At 42.4% G+C, this 19,691-nt stretch overlaps 1 protein-coding gene across 2 annotated transcripts in view; it reads right to left on the reverse strand.

Moving 5' to 3' along the window:
- Positions 1-3,016: 3,016 nt before the first annotated feature.
- The window catches only part of OSBPL1A (oxysterol binding protein like 1A), a 111,133-nt gene continuing 94,458 nt past the window's right edge, over positions 3,017-19,691 (reverse strand). For both annotated transcript variants that reach the window (XM_066578037.1, XM_066578038.1), the window contains 10 exons: positions 19,542-19,676; positions 17,369-17,466; positions 16,145-16,327; positions 15,037-15,144; positions 14,865-14,954; positions 12,660-12,786; positions 10,375-10,491; positions 9,172-9,295; positions 6,877-6,967; positions 3,017-5,390 (listed from right to left, as the gene is read on the reverse strand). In XM_066578037.1, the coding sequence (XP_066434134.1) occupies positions 5,288-5,390; positions 6,877-6,967; positions 9,172-9,295; positions 10,375-10,491; positions 12,660-12,786; positions 14,865-14,954; positions 15,037-15,144; positions 16,145-16,327; positions 17,369-17,466; positions 19,542-19,676 (1,176 nt within the window). In that variant the 3' untranslated portion in view covers positions 3,017-5,287. The remainder of the gene's footprint in view (positions 5,391-6,876; positions 6,968-9,171; positions 9,296-10,374; positions 10,492-12,659; positions 12,787-14,864; positions 14,955-15,036; positions 15,145-16,144; positions 16,328-17,368; positions 17,467-19,541; positions 19,677-19,691) is intronic.

Genomic DNA, 19,691 nt, shown 5'->3' on the forward strand with positions numbered 1-19,691 from the left:
GCATCCCGCAAACCTGCTGTTGCAGCCAATAACACCCTCAGTGACAATTGCTGAGCGCTGTCATAGGCTGCAGCAGTTTATTTGTAGACGAGTCAGGCTGACTGCAACCTGCAAAGATGTTGTCAGCAGGAAGACGCAGTCACCAATGAAGGGTGAGAGGAAAGGGCTAAGTATTGGCTCTACGAGCTCTTTATTATGTTTACATACTGGATAGCCCCTTTATCTTGGGCAACCTCTTTTAATGTTAGTCGTTATTAGAAGAAAGGTCTAAAGGAGTTGTCCTATGAGTAGAGATAAGTGGGCCTTTCTCTGTTAGATCACACAAAATAAAATTGGAATCATTTAAAAAAATAAATACCCCATATGTAGATATTTCTGTTGCATTATTATAGAGCTCTGTTCTTTTGATCCATCTCATATGTCCAGAGCTGGTGAGAAGCTCCTTCTATGCCAAATACAGGAGGAGCTAGGCCAGTCTTTCCCACGCTGTAGCTCTCGCACCCCCCCCCCCACGTCATAATTTGAGGATCTGCTATAGAGAGAACACCTGTGACAATGTCTGAGGCACTGATGAGAATTACAGCTCCTGTGCAACACCGAGGAAATCCTGACCTGTCGTGGAGTTGTGAGGACTGAAAATCAGATTGCAAAACACTGGTCTAAGACAGTGGGCCTGGGCTACTGAGCATGTGCGACCACTAGCACTGGACACAGGTGGACATTCTACGGCGGAAATCAGAACCACGGGGGCGCCAGTAATATCTAAACATGACTTTTCTCTTTAATGATTCTAAATTTCTAGAATTGGTATGGTGTGTCTGATCCAACAGCTTTATTCACTTAAAAGACTTGTCCCAGAATTCAGTATTAACACCAATTGAATTTAGAAGCCACTTTTTTTTGTACCAATTGTATTACAACATTCACAGCACTTGCTCTGCTTTCTTACAGGGTGCAGCGTCTTCCAGATCATCTTAAATAAACTTGTCACAATATAACCGATACTTTGTGGTTTCCACTTTGTTAAATTAGAATAGGAAGGAAGAGGTTTTCATTGCATTGGTTACTGATCTAAATGGTGTAGTCTCTGGTATTAACATACTGCCCAGGACGCTCTATACCTGCCCAGTGGTGGCCTGTGTCGCTTCTGGCCACATATACTTACACAAGAATACAGGATTATAGTTCGAACACCGGTGCGCTAGAAGCAATATATAAAAAAAATCTTAGTCTGTCTAAAAAGGGTTACCAGGACTTAACTAATGCTGACCTGTTCCCTACACTGGGACAGAGCTGCTGTAAGGCCATGTGACCGACGAAAGGCGACAGCACTGGCTTAAGAATCAACAGCGTTTATCCAAGAGCCACCACCACTTCAAAGAGATGATCAGTGGGGGAAGGGGGGAAGGGGGGAGGGGGGGAGGGGGTGTGCAGAGTGTCCAACACTCATGATCTAATATTGACCTATCCTAAAAGGAAACAGCAGGGCGCTAGTAGCACCCCTTCCTCCATTCAGGGGTATGGTGCAATATCCCAGGCTTCAACGGTGCAGGATTCTATAATGACCAAAGCAGCAGAAACAGACGGCACCTGCTTCTATAAAGTTGCTCTTCCGATTTTGTTTATAACTCCAAAAACACACAATAGTAGGCAACATTTCAGGCAATAGTCCTTTATCAAGCAGCTGTTCTCATCACATGAATACAAGCTTTCTGACAAGAACATGATAAATCAGGAGTGAAAAAAATCCCATTTGGGACAAGTGAAGGAGGACCAGAGGTTGCCGCAAGCTGTGGACCCCTGGTCCCCCTTCACTTGTCCCAAATGGGATTTTCTCACTTCTGATTATCTCCATCACATGAATACAAGCCTCCTGACAAGAACATCTGCTTGATTAAGGGCTATTGCCTGAAATGTTGCCTGCTATTGTGTATGGCTGGAGTTCTAAATGAAGATCCTTTTATGAATTGCTCTTAGAGTTAGAAAAAAAAATCCTATTACAATTTTCTCATAATCAAAAGACATAATCACCAACTCATTACGATACAAGAGGTTTGCGTAATCAGGTTACATTTGTATCTTGAACACACACACATAAATCTCACTTGTTTGCGTGTAAATGGGCCTTCAGCCAAGACAATCTTTCAAACTATTGAAAGATTGACAGTTTTAGCGATCATTTTGCATAAAGTGGTAATGGACATCAATGTCCATTAACACTTTATCATCTTCATTTGCATGTAAATGAGGCTCTAGATACTGTTTGCAGAACAAAGCAGGTGATCTGAGCTCTGCACACAGCTACATTGTTCACACAGGGGCTGTCAGCAGAATATAAATGTCATTTCCGGCTCCTATGGAGAATACAGCGTGTGGTCCCAGTTAGCTCACCTTAAAATAATCGTTCAGCCGAAAAGTGAATGATGCAAAGATGATCGCTCATTTAGGGCTTAGTCACACAAGCGCATTACTACAGGAAGAAGACGGCTGCACTTCAGGACGGATGTCTCTGCAGCGCCGGAAGAACGAACATGTGTCCGGCTTCATTGCCGGTCATGTGTTCTTTCTGCGGCGCTGCGGTAAATCGTCCGTCCTGAACTGCGGCAGTCTTCTTCCTGCAGTAAGTGCTGACAGGTGAGTTGCGGCAGGGAGCAGGGGAGAGCGGGGGGGGGGGGGGGGGGGAGAGAGATCTCCCCTCTGTTCCTCCCGGCTCTCCCCCGCAGCTCGCCGGCCCCCGAATCTTTAGGGACGAGCAGGGAGATACTCTGCTAAGGCACATTACTCGAGCGAGCAGTGCCTTAGCGAGTGTACTCGCTCATCTCTAGTCATTAACAGTTACGTCCTGGATAAGCCCTTTAAAATGAAAGTTGTAAGGTAAGAAATGTCCAGTCTATTGGTATAGGGCATATGGAGGAAAGGAAACGTTCTGGTCATGTATCATAAGATCCGGTCATTTAGCACTTCTCATCTAAAAAGGCAAAATCTACAAAGTAAAATAAGACACAAAAACACACCATTCCAAACTCTATAGAAACCTTTTATTAGCAGCAGGTATTTATTTCTCTTTATACAGTGGTTGCATACTGATCTCTACAATTTCTAGCCGGACCAGTGATTTTTGTTTAGCCAAGTCACAATACAAATCCTTATTGCACAGGCACCTCATGTAAGGAGAATCTGGCAGTAGGTTTATGGTGTCCTATCTGAGGGTGGCAGAGAGATCCTGATAGTAACGCCGGGTCACTTACTTTATTCTTGTTGTACTTTTCATAAAACCACTGCTTCTATACTGCAAGGCTGAGCGGTGGTCTAACCCCACCCGCCATCGGTGATTGACAACTTTCATCTTATACTGTGCATAGGGGAAAAACTGCGACCTGCCAATCAGTAGCACATGGGGGGCTCATGAATGTCACAGAATAGACTATATACAGCAAGAGGACTATCTTGCTCTGTGGAGCTGCAACAAGCAAGCAGTGATTTTATGACAAGTGCAAAAATAAAAAAGTGACCGAGAATTGTAAACCGGATCTGTGTCACATTAGATAGAATAGCATAAACCTAGTGACAGATTCCCTTTACCGTAAATATATATGCATGTCTCTTTTATAGTATGTATACAAATGTACATGCCATAAGGATGATGCGTACATGTAGTCCGGGGTGTTACTGGGTTGGCCAATTCCAATATAGGAAGTCAGGAAAAAGTAGTCCGTTATACAGTTGCATTCTTGCAGATGATTGGGTAAGGGTGCGTCAAGGAAGAGATAATACGTTGTGTACTGAGACCACATTATATTAATATAAGTGAAGACCATAAACAGAATAACAAGGTTTCCGATTACCAAGGGGAGGCCTTCTGTAGGTATAGGTTGACAGTACTGACATTTAGTAACAGAGTTAGTAAGCCTGAGAAGTTCTCTGGTCTGGTCACCAAGAAGATTGGTTCTCAATAAACTAGTGATTCTGATCGGGACGCACAGCCACATCGTGGTCTTAACTAGATTCTATGGATGCCAAATGAGTGATGAGACCCTTTAACTAAAGCGGTTGCTGTAACCCAACCACGTAACACAAGTGGACCTGGTATTAGTCTTTGCTTTGTAGTATAAAAATGTATTACTTCAGAAATTATTGGAGATTCTAAGCCAATTTGTACTTTACTAACCAACGTTCGTGGCATGAAAAGAAGTCATATTTTCAAGCACCCTTCCTTACTCTGGCATGCATGGCCTAGTACGTCTTGATGGCATCGGTGCAGTATCTAGAACAAAGATGAAGTGAATGACCGCATCCCTGAAATAGTTTTATTTTATTTCTCTCTATAGACAATAACAAGTCATCTTTAAAAATACATGTATACACTATACACAATGAAACTGGAATGCTTTCCTTAAAGGAGGGGTCCCCAGAATTGACACTTACCATTTATCTACAGGACAGGTTATAGATTTCTGGTCCTTGGGGAAAAGTCACACGTTCCTTTTTGTTCCTCACTGAGCGAGACGATTGGATGGAATACCACACCATTCAACAGTATAGGAATGCCAGAGGTAGCGAGTGCTGTACTTGGTCTATGACAGTCCCATAGAGATGAACTGTGTAGCAGCGTGCATGTTCTGCTATCACTCCAAATCAAGCTCCTTTTGACTGCAGAGGTGCAGTGAAGAGAAGAGGTGATGTGAAGCCCAAATATCAGACATCTAAAAATCGTCCATCCTATGGACAGGCGCTAAATGTCAATTCTGGAATACCCTCTTAATATGCAGTAGTGAAAAGTCCTATATCAATCAATGCAAAATCCTAAATACTTGGCTCACATCCCTACTTTATGTAAGGAGATCCATAAAGCTATATCTGAAGTTAAAAGGTTATCCATTTCCTATTAGGTTATTGTGCTTATCCCTCCCGCACGCCAGCAGTATCTGCACTTGCCAGAACTGTGCGGAGAATATTTCGACATTTTTGATGCAAGTGAACATTTTTCAAGCTTATCAAAATAATGTTTATTTGTCGATATATATATATTTTTGTTTCACATAAAATTTCAAAGCCTAGACATGAATATAGATCTGCCAGCACCAGTTCGACACTAAACATCCTACTGGTAACGCAGAAGGTCGCCTCCTATATATTGCTTGGTTTTCTTTACAAAAAGGCAACTAGTAGGATCGCTTAAATTAACTGCTACAGGGATGTAAAGGTGCAAGTCGCATGAAAAGTCAGAACACACAAATCTACATTTCATACAGATGAAGAGACTCTTCTCATGGCGGCAGCACCACGATCAATAGATATCTGGTAGACTTGTGTAGTTCCTGTCCCAGTACTTCCCACAGTATAGCCAGTCCTGTGCATGGTTGTGTGGATTAGGGCCTTGAGAAAACCACCTGCAAAAATAATAAGCGATTGTCCGTTGTGACCGTCACACTACAGGTAATGGCAGGTTTGAACAACGAGATTCATTGTTTCATCAATAGGCAGTAACTAAGAATATGGATCTAGATGCGACTCTTAGGGACCTTTCACACGCGCAGAATATTTATGCAAGAAGCACCTAAAGACGCAGAAAATCCTGCACAAAAATCTGTATGTACATATGTTATGGAGCAGAAATCCACAGCAGCAGATTAAGTTGTGTCTTTAGGCGACTCGTATTCCGCAGCGTGAAAAGTTCCTTAGAAGACCACTTACCCTATTTGGAGGGGTTAATAAGAAACACTGGGAATATACCTGTAGATTTCAAAGTCAAGTCTTACTGGTTGGGTGGATTTCCCTTTTCTCCATAAGTAATCTTAAAAACGCATTCAGTGACATTAAAGGGACGGACTCCAAGATGGCCAGTACACTCTTCACAGCACACCACAAGCATCTTTGATTGCTCTGTGTATCTTTTTGCCCAATCAATACATAAGGGCTTTTCCAATCTTTTTTTTTTTTTAATTTGCTGACCTACCCTCAGGATAGGTCATCAATAAAATCAGTGGAGGTCCAACACCCAGAACCCCCTGCCAATCAGCTGGTGTTATGGTGCTGCAGCTCTTGGAATGTGCTACATAGAAATACCAATCACGCATTGCACAATCTCATAAACAGAAGGGATACACCATCACTTTACGGTAGATGGAGTCCAACCTCTGGAACAGTCACTGATCAGAACAGAGATCACAGTGCTACAGCACTGCAGCCCATTTACTTGAATGGAGCTGTGCTGCAGCTATACTGCACAGCGAGTGACTGGGATGCCTTGGGGCTGCAATACTGAATTAGTGCTGCAGCCCCTTCATTCTCAGGATCAGTGCAGTGAGGGGTCCGAGAGGTCAGATCCAAGTGGGAATAAAGCGATGGCACACTCTAGAGATATGTCACTACTTTATAAAGTGGAAATCTCTCTGCATTTTCCTCAATTTTGTTAATTTAAAAGCTTAAAGATGGAACTTCTCCAAAATATAAAATACCTGGCACTTTTAGGCCCAATGTCCACATGCGGATTTTAATTATGAAATCTGCAGCTCTAGAAGCCCATAGAGATGCATTAGCATCCGCAGGGCAATTTAAAGCATGCAGATGTGATTCCCCCCCCCCCCCCCCAGCGTGCGAATTGCACGTGTGGGAAGAAGTCGCAGCATGCTTTATTTGGTCTGCGGATCCTGCGAGACGGCTTCTATTGTGTCTGTGTCGCGGATTCAGAAGAAAGCTGGACAGTAAAAAAAAATGCAATGCGCATGCATCCAGTACATCCGGACACATCCGCCATGTTGAAGAAAGAAGATCCGGCCGGCGCAGAGGAGATCCGCACTGGAGAGGTCAATCTCTGCAGGCACATCTGGATTACACTTTTAAGAGGATACAAACTGTAAGAATGTTCCCACTAACCTCGTTTTCCAGTCTTCATCTGACTTAGAACGATTCTTCCGAGCAGCCCTTTGCTTTTCTTCTACCCTCTTCTTTTCTTCACTTGCTGTGTCTTATAAAATCAAGATAGATGGAATTACATTTTAACCCTTTTTTTCCTTTTAAGCATGCAACTTGTTATACATTTGTTGTAGAGAAGATCTTCGTGAGATCCATACAACTTATCAGCAGATTTTGCATTTTTAATGGAAATAAAGAAGTTTTCACAATCTAATGTCTTTACAATATTATACTGTATATCAAGGTTACTGTGACTTTACACCAGACGACTTTTGATCAACCAATGACTTTTTTAGGCGAGCTGAAATGAAGCAACGAATAATAATTCCCTCGCTAGTCTCCATGCTGGCGGCCATGTTTACACAGAATGACTGTAGTTCGTTTGCATTTGCTGTTTGGAGCGATTTGGGTGGTTTTATACGGCACAATTATCGTTCAAAGGCCCCATGCACCTCTAAGTGACCTACCGTGGCTCCGCACAACACAGAATAGAACCTTAGCATGAAGCCTAAATATGATATTCTATAACATTTATTTCACCGCTACAGTTCTGTTTAACTTTTTCATGACCAAGGGTGTATCCCTGTCACATGCTGCAATCCCGGTATTCCCACCTTTAAAGAAAAAAAAAAAAATAAAATTCCCTTATTTTTCAGGCGACCCATCTATCTGCAGGAGGGATTATGTTTTGCAGTACAAGTTGTATTTTTCAAGGGCACTATTTAATGTACCACATAATATATTGGAAATCTTGTGTCGTGTTTACTAGGGAAAAACCCACAACGGCACCATTTTTTTTCTTTAGGGAGGGGGGTATTTTTATGGCCTTTATGGTGCAGTCAAAAAGACACGCCTGTATTCTGTGGGTCAGTACAAGGACAGGGAGACCAAATATATATCTTTTTAAGTAAATATAGGCATTAAATATCGGCAATAGAAAACAATTTTATATAATTTTAATGTTTCTGTTGATAGGGCTGTGAGGACTCGTTTCTTGGGGAGAAGCCTGTACTTTGTAATGGTATTATTTTGGGAACATCAGACTTTTTGATGAATTTACTTAATTTTTTTTCATGGAGATGGCGTGACACAAAAAAAAAAAAAGGCAATTCTGTCAGTCATTGTGTATCTTTTCTTCGGACGGAGTTAATCATGCAGGATTAATAATGTACCTAATGGCTAATGCCCACGGACGGATTTCTGCCGCATTTTACACGGCGTTGTCCCATAGCTACTAGGTTCTATTAAACCCAATAGCTGAATGTTCACGGAATTCCGCAGCGTGAAAAAGAAAAGTGCCATGCTCTATTTGCCGCGGGAATATGCACGGCCGGCTTCCACTGTAGTCAATGGAAACCAGCAGTCACGCTATATGTCCGCTGTAGCACAGCGGAAGTATTGTTTGAATACGCATCCCTGCCCACCGCCGTCCTTTAAATTTTGTGGATGCAGTGACTTGGAAAAGCGTTTAACTTAATATTTTGATATTAGGAAAATATAGATAGGAAAAAGATTTTTTTTTTTAGTCCCTAAAAAGGGGACTTGAACTTGTGATTGTCTGATCGCTTATACAGTATAATGCAATACTACAGTATTGCGTTAAAATATAGTATAATGCAATACTATAGTAAAACAGCCAGCCTAGTAAACACGACACAAGACTTTAATAGGCAAACAGTCATAGCAGCCCTGGGGACCCTCCAGAAGTCCCCAGGCTGCCATGACACCTGGAAGGCACACCCGCAATCTTATCACATGGGTAGTGTGTGTGGGGGGTGCTTAGGACATTCAAATCCAGATCGGGATATTAAATGCCACTCTCCGTTCACTGACATTTAAAATCGTTAACAGATGCGATCAGAGTTCTCTCAGATTGAAGCGGTTGTGAACAAGTGTTGGCTGTCAATACCCACAGTTCATGGAGCGGGTTCAGCTCCCAAACCCACTCTATGTGCAGTATAGGCTGGGGACGACTATGTACGTGCTAACTGCACGGGGTATGTGTGACGCGAAGGGGTTAAGGTAATTGAGCATCCTGGAATTATGGACTTTTCCTGGAACTGCCATTATTGATATCAAACAGTGCTCCTAAAATGGTTTATGGCTGCCTTTTAGATCAATGAACCATTGGTGTACAGAACAATAAGGATGCCGATGATACTAGTCAGACAGAATAAAATAAATAGTATATAAAAAGAAGAATAAAGTTAAAACCTAACCAATAAACTGTTTGCTACAAAAAAAAGGACAATTTACCGATCTCTCCATTTTCCATTGCCCTGATATCAGGACGCAGTCTGCAATCTGTCTTGGGTAATGTCTTTTCCATTACCTTATCAAATTCATTCAAGGCCATAGCAAAGTGAGTGAAGTTATACATCTATAACAAATCAAACCAGAGATTCCAGTCAACAACGGAGATATGTTGTCAGGCTTAATAAATATACTACATTACCAGATAACAGAACATAAGGGTTTTGTTGGAAAGGATGGAAAAAAATAAAAATAGGTAGCACGCATAAAGAGAAAATAAACTGGTATAAATATAGATCTGCCCAATGGCACTACTATATATACTACTATGCAGAGACTGCATTTTTGGGCGATTTTAAGGGCAACATGTCCCCTTCTGATAGTGATCTGAATACCCAGAAGGTCATCGTGAAAGCATTCCACCTGACCAACGTGCGGTCACCTGAGTCAGTCAGCAGCGCAGGTGGGATGTAGCTATATCAGCTAGGAACATATTAATAAGCGCTGCTGTAAACTAGGAGATACAAAGGAAATTAAGGCATAAGAATGCATAAACTTACACTGCCCATCACTGGCATTTTCGTATGAATGTAACTAAAAAGACTGAAAAAAAAAAAAAAAAAGAAGGAAGGAGAAAAAGAGGGGGTCTCTTTTTCCAGAAACAGCACCACTCTTGTATCTGGTATTGCAGCTCAGACCCTTTATAGGAAACCCAAATATCTGATCCTGGACAATAGCTTTAATTCTGTATCTTTTGCTTTTATTATTGTGGTTTCTCTATTCAAGAATTTGTCAAAGTTAAACTCTATGGGGCAAACCTATTAAGATCAGGATTTCAAACGCCAGTCTTATTATTTCCGCTGGTACATGATGCACTTATTATATGAAGAGGCGGAGGCACATCCCTGCCCCTCCATGCATCTGCAGAGAAAAGAGCACCAGGTCCAATCCGGAGTACATTTGTTATAATTTATGCCAGTTTGTGGTGTAAATTATATATAAATGTGTAGGGCCGGGGTGGCCAAGCCCCTCCCAGAAAAGCCATTTCCTGGAATGTGCCGTACATCGGCTTAGAGGACTAAAAGTTGCAAAAGTTTTGCACAAGCAAGCCTACACAAAATGTAGCTTATTTTTATGCCAGAAACTAGCATAAAAAGATTTATGAATCTCTCCCTTAGATTTGACAATGGGTGGGATGAGACAAACCTCTGCAGAGTTGGATGGTCGCGGGGCTATTCTCCACAGCAGTGTACTCCCTGGGATAACTTGTACACTCTCCGAGTCTGGTAATGGCATTTCATCAGGCTCCTCAGAACTTTCAGGCTGTTAAAAGCAGATGACAGTACATGCGTATTAATGTTTAAACAGAAGATGCAACTGGGACTTGCAGCCAGGGCTACATGATAACTTGGATCTTGGGCCGTCCAACGTGTCGTGGCCATAGTATCATCCTGACCGCATTGCAAGTAATGTAAGCTAATGTGGTTGCACTTGGAGTTGCCATAACCAGTCACAAACATCCAAATCTGCTGGGTTCCTTGTGACTGTCGGGTAGCAATCAGGGCAACGTGAGTCACGGTGTGACCACATTCACTTACATTTACTCTGCATGGCCAAAGATGGCAGTGCCGCCCTGCCTGCGTCACCTGTCATGGACAAAGTCGCCATGTTGTCCTAGCAACTGTATGCCACAAGTGTTATGGCCTTGCTTTTAGCTACTGAATTAATTAGTTTGATAATTGAACAAAGAAAGAATGTTTCATCTCCGGACATACAAATTGTAAGGACACAATATGCAATAGCGGTATTTTGTACATGACTCACTTATTTACAGTTGATTCGAACAAAGTAACCTTGACAGTACACTGTGCTAATATTGCCCTCAGTGAAATACACGTATGATATCCCACATCTGTATACAGCGCTTTATTGGAAACAGTTAGCTTGGCTCATATTGTAGAATACAAAACGGAAAGTTCATTTCAACCTAGGACCTCAGTGCTGCAAGGGAACCATTGATATTAGATGGAGAGCCATGCATCCCATTTAAAGGGGTTTTGTGGGACTTAAAATGAGTGAAAAAAATAATCTATATTTTATTATAGTATGGACACAACATGCAGAGGTTCTAGATTGTATATAATAAACAACAGCAAACCTGGAGATAAATCTGTTACAAATGGAATATCCAAGTCTCGTCATCAAGAATCCCAAATCAGCACACCCCGGGGATGTGGGGTACAGGCGATGATTAAAATGGAAACCAGAGACCTCTCTCCAGAAGTCTGAATAACTGGACATGCCCAAATTATGTGCCGGAAAGCTATCAGGTGAGATCCTACCCATTTTTTGTAACCCCATGGGGAAAAGGTTGCACTGATGTGCAGATATACATTAGTATAAGATTATTATTTGCCACGGGTAAAACAAAGGTGATTCTAAAACCCCCTTGATTATCGTATTAGGATAGGTCATCAACATCCAAGTCCCAGTAAACACCTTTAATACTACATTTCAGTGGGGGCAGAGAAACCTTTTAAGCTATTAGGGCAAGTTCACTTGTCAGCCAAAATTCTGCAGCAATGTATAGTGCAATGTAATGTATAGAGCAAGTGTGTCAGAAGCAGGGTTTATGAATTGGTTGAGTCGCCTCCAGGATGTGATGGCTGTGATTGGGTTCTTCAAACACTGCATTGATTGGCTAAGCTGTGACACTTGAAGAACCCAATCACAGCCATCGCTTCATGGAGGACGTATTAAAGGGGTTGTCCCGCGGCAGCAAGTGGGTCTATACACTTCTGTATGGCCATAATAATGCACTTTGTAATGTACATTGTGCATTAATTATGAGCCATACAGAAGTTATAAAAAGTTTTATACTTACCTGCTCCGTTGCTAGCGTCCTCGTTCCCATGGAGCCGACTAATTTTCGCCCTCCGATGGCCAAATTAGCCGCGCTTGCGCAGTCCAGGTCTTCTCCTGTTCTCTATGGGGCTCCGTGTAGCTCCGCCCCGTCACGTGCCGATTCCAGCCAATCAGGAGGCTGGATTCGGCAATGGACCGCACAGAAGAGCTGCGGTCCACGGAGGAAGAGGATCCCGGCGGCCATCTTCACCGGTAAGTATAGAAGTCACCGGAGCGCGGGGATTAAGGTAAGCGCTCCGGTAAGCTTTCTTTAGGTCCCTGCATCGGGGTTGTCTCGCGCCGAACGGGGGGGGGGGTTGAAAAAAAAAAAAAAACCCCGTTTCGGCGCGGGACAACCCCTTTAATGAATCCTGTAACCAGGAAGTGATCCTGTGTAGGCGGCCCGAGGACTGCGGGAACTGCGCCTGAGCTCTGGACAGCAGTGGGAGGGACCTTAACCGAGCCTGCTAAGTAAAATAAGACATCCCCGAAAAGAACACCTAGTGCCTCTCTTGGGGCAAAAATTAATATAGAAGATAGGGTCTTATTTTGGGGAAAACAAGGTAGTTCATTCATTGATAAGTTACCTGTTTGGAGTTTTTCTTGTCGTCTCCATTTTTCTTGTCATTTTTTTTAAATGCGTCGAACGAAACAGGATCGATACAATAAAGACACTCTGTCCATTTTCCGTATAATGCACAAAGCTTCTTTTTACTGCATATGAAATAAAGTAACGCATCACAAGAGAATCACACAACGTATACTTAAAGGGGGAATTGCCTGTATAAGCCTAAACCCGAATGTCTCTAGTTCCCACGCTAGTAGCGAGCCACTCGTAAGGCCTCTCACTCAGCCAGCAGAGATCCTACTGTACACTGAAGAGGGGCAAAACCCCTCAAACAGCCGTCCGTACATGGTTATCTTTTCCTTCTGGAGAAGACAGACTATGCTTTATATTTCCAGACATGTTATAAGGGTGGTTTCCCATCTGAGTCAGAAGTTCCAGCAGAGGTTCTGTCACAGATGCAGCTGGAATTACCGGAAGGCTGCCTATCCATAGGTGTTGCGATATCCCATGGCGGATCTCCACCATGGGAGCCGCCGACGGGAAGCAGGAGCCAGCTGACGGATCTCTGCGGTGGGCCTATCTGACAGATAGGCTCACGGTGGATAATCGAGACAATTCGCAGCATGCTGCAATTTGCCGGCCGCGAGCAGAGAATCACTTTGATTCTCCACTTGTGGACAGGATTATCGCCGTGGGGAACGCAATGCAAAAACGCCCGAGGACAGGCAGCCGAAGAAAAAGCACTGCATGCAGAATTTTTTTTCTCAACCAAAAGCCGGACCAGCTGGGCGGAAAGCAGGCAAACCGCATTATAGTCAGTGGGGTCCGCCCTGCTCTGAATGGGGGGGGGGGGAAGCACCTTACGGCCTGTTAAAATGCGTTGAAAGTGCTATTCCAATGCAGACTTGCGACACTCTGAAAAAAGATTTTCTTCCCTGATGCTGTTCTATCTCCTATGTCCGGCACAAACGCCCATGTTATTTCCTTTTTCTACACATTACACTCGGATTGGACTTATTTGACATTTTGTGCCATCAGAACACAACACCTACAGGTTAGAGCTTTTTAAAATTTAACCCTTTAAAGAATGAGGATTCCCTGCACTATGTAGCGCCTTTTCCGTTTCGCTTTCCTGCAAGTCAATGTCCACTAGAAAATCACCTTCTCATTAGGTGGTGCTGAAGAAGCATTGTACCATCTGAAGCTTCCACATTAGAGGAGCACTGCATGGCCTTTAAAAGGAAATTGTCACCATCTCTTTGCAGTCCACGTCTGAGAGCAGAATATGGTAGTGCCTGTAACGCTGATTACAGTGATATATCTGCTGTGTAGATCTGTGCAGTACTTTTGGAGAAACTTGCATATCAGTAGGAAACATGCACCCAAACTACTCCTGCATAATCATGAGCTGCAGCTAGCCACACCCAGTGGACCCTCCAGCCAATGACTGGCAGCTTTCTCAAAATGCACTGTAATAGGAAGACAGCTGTCAATCAGTGGATGAGATAGGGGAAGGTCTAGCTAGCAGCAGCTCATGAATATTCAAGACTACTTCAAGTAGTTATGCATGTGCTGCTGCTGATAAAATGTAAGTTTCTCCAAAACTACTGCACAGATCCACACAACTGACATAGCACTGTAATCAGCAAGACTGTTACTACCTTGTGCTGGCCTGAGATACAGGTGCAAAAAGATGGTGACTGTCCTTGTGGAGACTGCCTAGTAGGAGTGAGATGACTTAGAGTCTAAGTGTACCCTCCGTTTCACCCAAGAGTCACGCCACAATATGTATTTAACCTTACAGACTAAGGGTATTCTTAGTGGAGATTACATTCGGAACATTGTTTTATGATAAATCTGAACTTTTTAAAAAAAGAACATGCAGTGTAAGAACACAAATATAACAGTGACAATTTGCTATACAGGTATATAACTAGCAGTACACAGTCAGGCATGATAGTATCCATTAACATAGAATTCTACACAACATGCAATATAGATTAGTATTGCGAGCATGCAGGTAGAAAATTGCTAAAGACAAGTGTAAAAATGAGAATACATTTCCTCATATCATAGGTAAGCGATAAATGTGAGAAAGGGCTCTATTAACAGCTCTCCTGAAACACAATCTCTAAGTCTAGACTATTCCATTCTCTGCACTTGATCATAAAACCCCAATACTATAAAATACTCGGATTACCAAAAGGGAAAAATATCCATTTACCTCTTGTCCTGAATGTATCCTTCCACTTTGTGCAATTCTTTCCCAAACAGACCGCAAGGCTTGAAATTTAGAATGCATTTATCCCCAGACCTATAAATGGATGCATATTAATATCTGGTCTATGCAAAATGTGGTCAGGTCTGGAAAAAGGAAAAAGGTCACACAAACTTACTTGTGATTCGTGATTTCCATATTGCCATACTGCTCAATCCATAGCTTGCCAACAATGATATTATGTACACAGCAAGTAGGGTTTGTCCATGTATAAGCCTCATTGTGCCTGAGAAACAGAAGCAAAACTTGCAGTTAATATTGAAAGGCCCACAGGATCAGCCTCATTAGTCTAATAGAACCTCAAAGACTGTTAGACAACAGAACCACATGGCAGCCATTAAAACGAATGGCCATCCATGTATTACACTCATCGTTGTATTACAACGGTGTGTCAGGACGGAAGCCGCAAAAACATAAGAGGAGCCACTATTAGGGCATGTGGAAATGAACTGTCTTCATGAGACATACAAAAAATACCAAATACCCATTTAACACAGTGGTCTGTACTCAAAAAAAAATCAAAAAAAAATCACCATAGTAGGTTTGGATAAGGGCGGACACCCACTGGCGTTTTTTTCTCCACTGCGCTGCGAGAGCAAGTGAAAACTCTCGCCTTGCAGTGCGAGGAAAAAAAACAGGATGACGCTGGGATATCGCCAGTCTTTTCAATGGGGCCAGCGACAGCAGCGCTAGCCCCATTGAAAAGATATGGAAAATACCGCGGACTTCTGCCACAGCTGTCCCCGCCTGCTGAAAGTGCTGGACAGCAGTGTTGGGGAGCCAGATGGAGGACTCGTCTGAGCGGCAGAGAGGCGAGTAATTAAAAAAACATTTTTTTTACCACTTATTGATGATTTTCAGGGAAGGGCTTCCCTGAAAATCATACTGCAGGGTTTGCCAAAAACCACTGCCTCAATGGGACCGGCAGCAGTGCTGATCCCATTGAAAGCAATGGGATCTCGCATGCTGCACTTCTGCCACAGCTGTGACAGCTGTGGCAGAAGTCCGCGGTATTCTCCATATCTTTTCAATGGGGCTAGCGCTGCTGCCGCTGGCCCCATTGAAGAGACTGACGATATCCCGGTCTTATTCCGGCGTCTTTCTTCCGCTGCGAGGGGAGTGTTTTCACGTGCTCTCGTGGCACAAGATAGAAAATATCACCAGTGGGTGTCCGCCCTTAAAGTGATTTAAAGACTATTTTCTGTAGACAAGATTATTTTACTCACTTAAGAAGCTCCAGTGTTATTATTCCTTTGGGTTCCGCTTCAACGCTCTTCCCCCAGAACTTGAGTTTTGGATAGATAGATCCATGAAATACAAAGTCATGAGAAAGACCTTCTGCATGGAAAGCGCTAATTGGTGGATGGTGGCTGACCTGTTCAGAAATTAGTCTAAATCCAAGATCATCACTAAAATACAAAAATACAGACATTCTGTAGCCTGGACGAAAATACTTCACTGTATCCACTTCATGAACGCCATATAATAGTAACACGATGTTAATTACATGTTTAACTGTATCTGCCAGTATTATGCTGTCTATAAGACGGTACAGTGTGAATGGATTTGGAATAATTGGATTTATGGGCAACCAGATTGCAGTCCTCCAAGAAATCCCAAACAGATGGGGACTCATTACCATGTATCAACACTATGGATTACACTGTATCATAAATCCCTTACCCCTGAAATGACCAAGGCTGAAATACAGATCTGCCTTTTTATACACGAGTTGATGATGGGACACAAATGCAATAAGACTGTGTCTAATCAATCATCGGCCTTTGTAAATATGTCTGCAATTTGCACATGAGAACATAAAACACTCTACTCGCTTATAGGTAGCACATGTAAACAGTGAATGTGTTGCTAATCAATGCAAACCGTATGGAGAGGATCATAATAGTTCACCCTCATACTAGCAATGATCTGCTGCATGTAAAACAGCAGTAACAATCGGCATGCTAGGTTACCGCTTGGAGCCTGTCGACTGGTAGAAAACCTACCTGTGTAAAACCATCCTTACATTAGGGAAACAGCGGCTCTGTACCAAGTAATTCACCCATCAGTGGAGCAAATTTTCACAGATGTGGGCTTTTATTTTTGATCACACCAAAGTCAACATGGACAATGATTCTATTGTGACAGTAACAATGAAAACTATACGTATCAACAGCTCTATTCATGAGCGCTTGGCACCGGAAACCGTCACTATATACAATACGGATGCCATATTTCTGCCATGAAGCGATAGGAACCAGTCCAGTGCTCCACTTACAGTTTATAAAGGGTTCTGGTTGCTTCTCTGGTATAAAATGTACTATTTTCAGTGTGATATACTAAAGAAGATCAGTATTTCTATAGATTGACTTGTAAGAAATGGCGATTTATTCAGCAACATGTTACACCCATATCACACATTCCCATTTCATTTTAGCAGTTTCTCTTACCGAACTAATTCATATGTTTCTCCAAGAAGAGGGTTGAATGGTTTCCCTGTACGTTCCCATTGTGACGCGACTGCTGAGACAGCGAAGGCGGCAACACACTAAAAAAAAAAATAATACAAAATCAGGATAAAAATGGGTTTATCTTCAAGATGTAAAAGCATTAACTATGATCGTGGGGGAAAATTTCAAGGTGCCTATTAACCCTTTGTGATCCAATTTTGGATTCAGGGTTTCCTAAGGGGCTCTCTCTTTCTGCTACAATAGCACCGTTTGCTGGCTAGAGCCAGTACTGCTTTATGGGACATGCTGGAGAGACCCCCTCCGACAACAGAGCCGCCAGTAATATACAGTAAGAATACCCTGCCGGACATCTTCCGACATCGGAGCTGTACAGGCTTCAATCACAATGTCTTCAGACGTCAGACAGTGGATTGGAAAGGGTTAAAAAAAAATAAATTTGCCAGAATATGCAACCATGTCTTAAGCAAACCTAATTTTTGGAATGAAGAAACACAGCAGGATAAGTTTAGCGCTGAGGCTCAATACAATGTTTTTTCCCTATACAGCAGTGCTTTCTACAAGTCTGTTATGCGGGGAACTGTAGCACAGACCAAGTCATCTGTATGGAACTGGGTTGTAGCTTCCTTAACAGTGAGTGGTTGAGAAAGCAAAAGAGCCAGTTTAATGCATCAATGGGGTCCCAGAAGTTGGGCCCTGACCAATCAGAACGTAATAGCATATCTTAGTGATAGGTCATAACACTACAACGAAAAGTTCAGCAAAAAAGAGGTTCGTCTTCAGGAGGTATGGAAAACTTTCGCCTTTATTAATAATGTCTCAGCGTTCAATAAAACCAGGAACGCGTTTCGGCCAGAGTCAGACCTTGATCACCCTATAGGGTGAAAACCGAAACGCGTTCCTGGTTTTATTGAATGCTGAGACACGATTATAAAACGTTCGCCTTTTATTAATAAAGTAGATGAACTGCCAAAACGCAGGACTATAATGTCCACAGGCCAAAGCAGTCAGTTTTATTTTGTCCAGTAGGTAAAATCAGGCGAGCCTTTGCTTTCTGATGTGCAAAACTTCAGTTACATTAGGACGGTCCGGTAATATCGTGGCCGACATTATACGCAGATGCAGTTTCTATCTAGGCGGATGTATTCCACTTTAACATTTTAAAACTTCCTCATTGACCAAATTTTGAAGGATATTGTGGTGCAGCGGTCAGAAGTCATTGATATTTTGTGGTTAACATTATGTCAGTCATCCCTTACAGCTCATTAATAATTATTAATTATTTACTTTCTTGCAATGACTCCAAGCAAAACGGACTACGTAGATGAAGACCTTATATACATCAAAGATGGCACTACTGAGCCATAGGAACTCCTATGTGCCATGGTATGGTACCCCCAAACAGCATGGAGATATCCTACCCCAGGCATGTAATGAAGTAGGAAGCCAAGGCGGGATTTACACATTAGTATCAGGCACCCATCTGATTAACATCCCGATTTTTTTTAGATGAACATTTACACAAAAAACATTTTTTCTTGTTCTGCTATATGTGTTCATGCAACCCTCAGCTATTCCTCAAGATGGCGGTCTTCTAGTCTCATTAGTGCTTAGAAGCCACAAATCAGATTGAAGTGGAGGTCTGTTTTTTCAGCGAGTTAACGTCCCAGTCTGATAAAATCGGATTTTGCCCATTTACCAATCGCTGCAATCTGTGGTAGGCCCAAGGTAAAGCTCTACTGGAGAATCTACGGAGGAGCTATGTGCATCTATCATTCACTCAAGTAGAAGGAATGCCCCTGTTGGTATATTCCCGAAAACTAGAATAGTCCTAAAATCCGAGTAGGACAGAACACACAATGATTATTGCATCAAATCTAAGTGTTGTCATACGCGGTGGACTCTCACCTATTCTTGGTTTCTGGACAATGGCACACTTTGGATTTGCACCATATACACACTGGCACTAGGCTGGAGAGCATATTGTTATACTCTACTAACTACTGTTCTAGCTTCATAAACATCTGAAAAACCTACATAGGTTAAAGTAATAATTAAGGAAACCAAATTAAAAAAAATATACCATATATATGTAATATATAATAGTATTTCATATTCAATATAAATATAACATTTTCCCAATGTGGCACATCACCTGCATTCTCTCGGTGGGGTCTGTGCATTGATTTGCTTTATGGATGAGGTACGTGTGCTCCATATACTCTGACAGGCGTTGTAGAAAGCTGAGCGGCTCATTGAAAATTACAGGCATTGTGATCTTGGATAGTTCCTGTAAATATGAACA

Source organism: Eleutherodactylus coqui, chromosome 9, assembly GCF_035609145.1.
Source record: "Eleutherodactylus coqui strain aEleCoq1 chromosome 9, aEleCoq1.hap1, whole genome shotgun sequence".
Taxonomy (NCBI): Eukaryota; Metazoa; Chordata; class Amphibia; order Anura; family Eleutherodactylidae; genus Eleutherodactylus; species Eleutherodactylus coqui.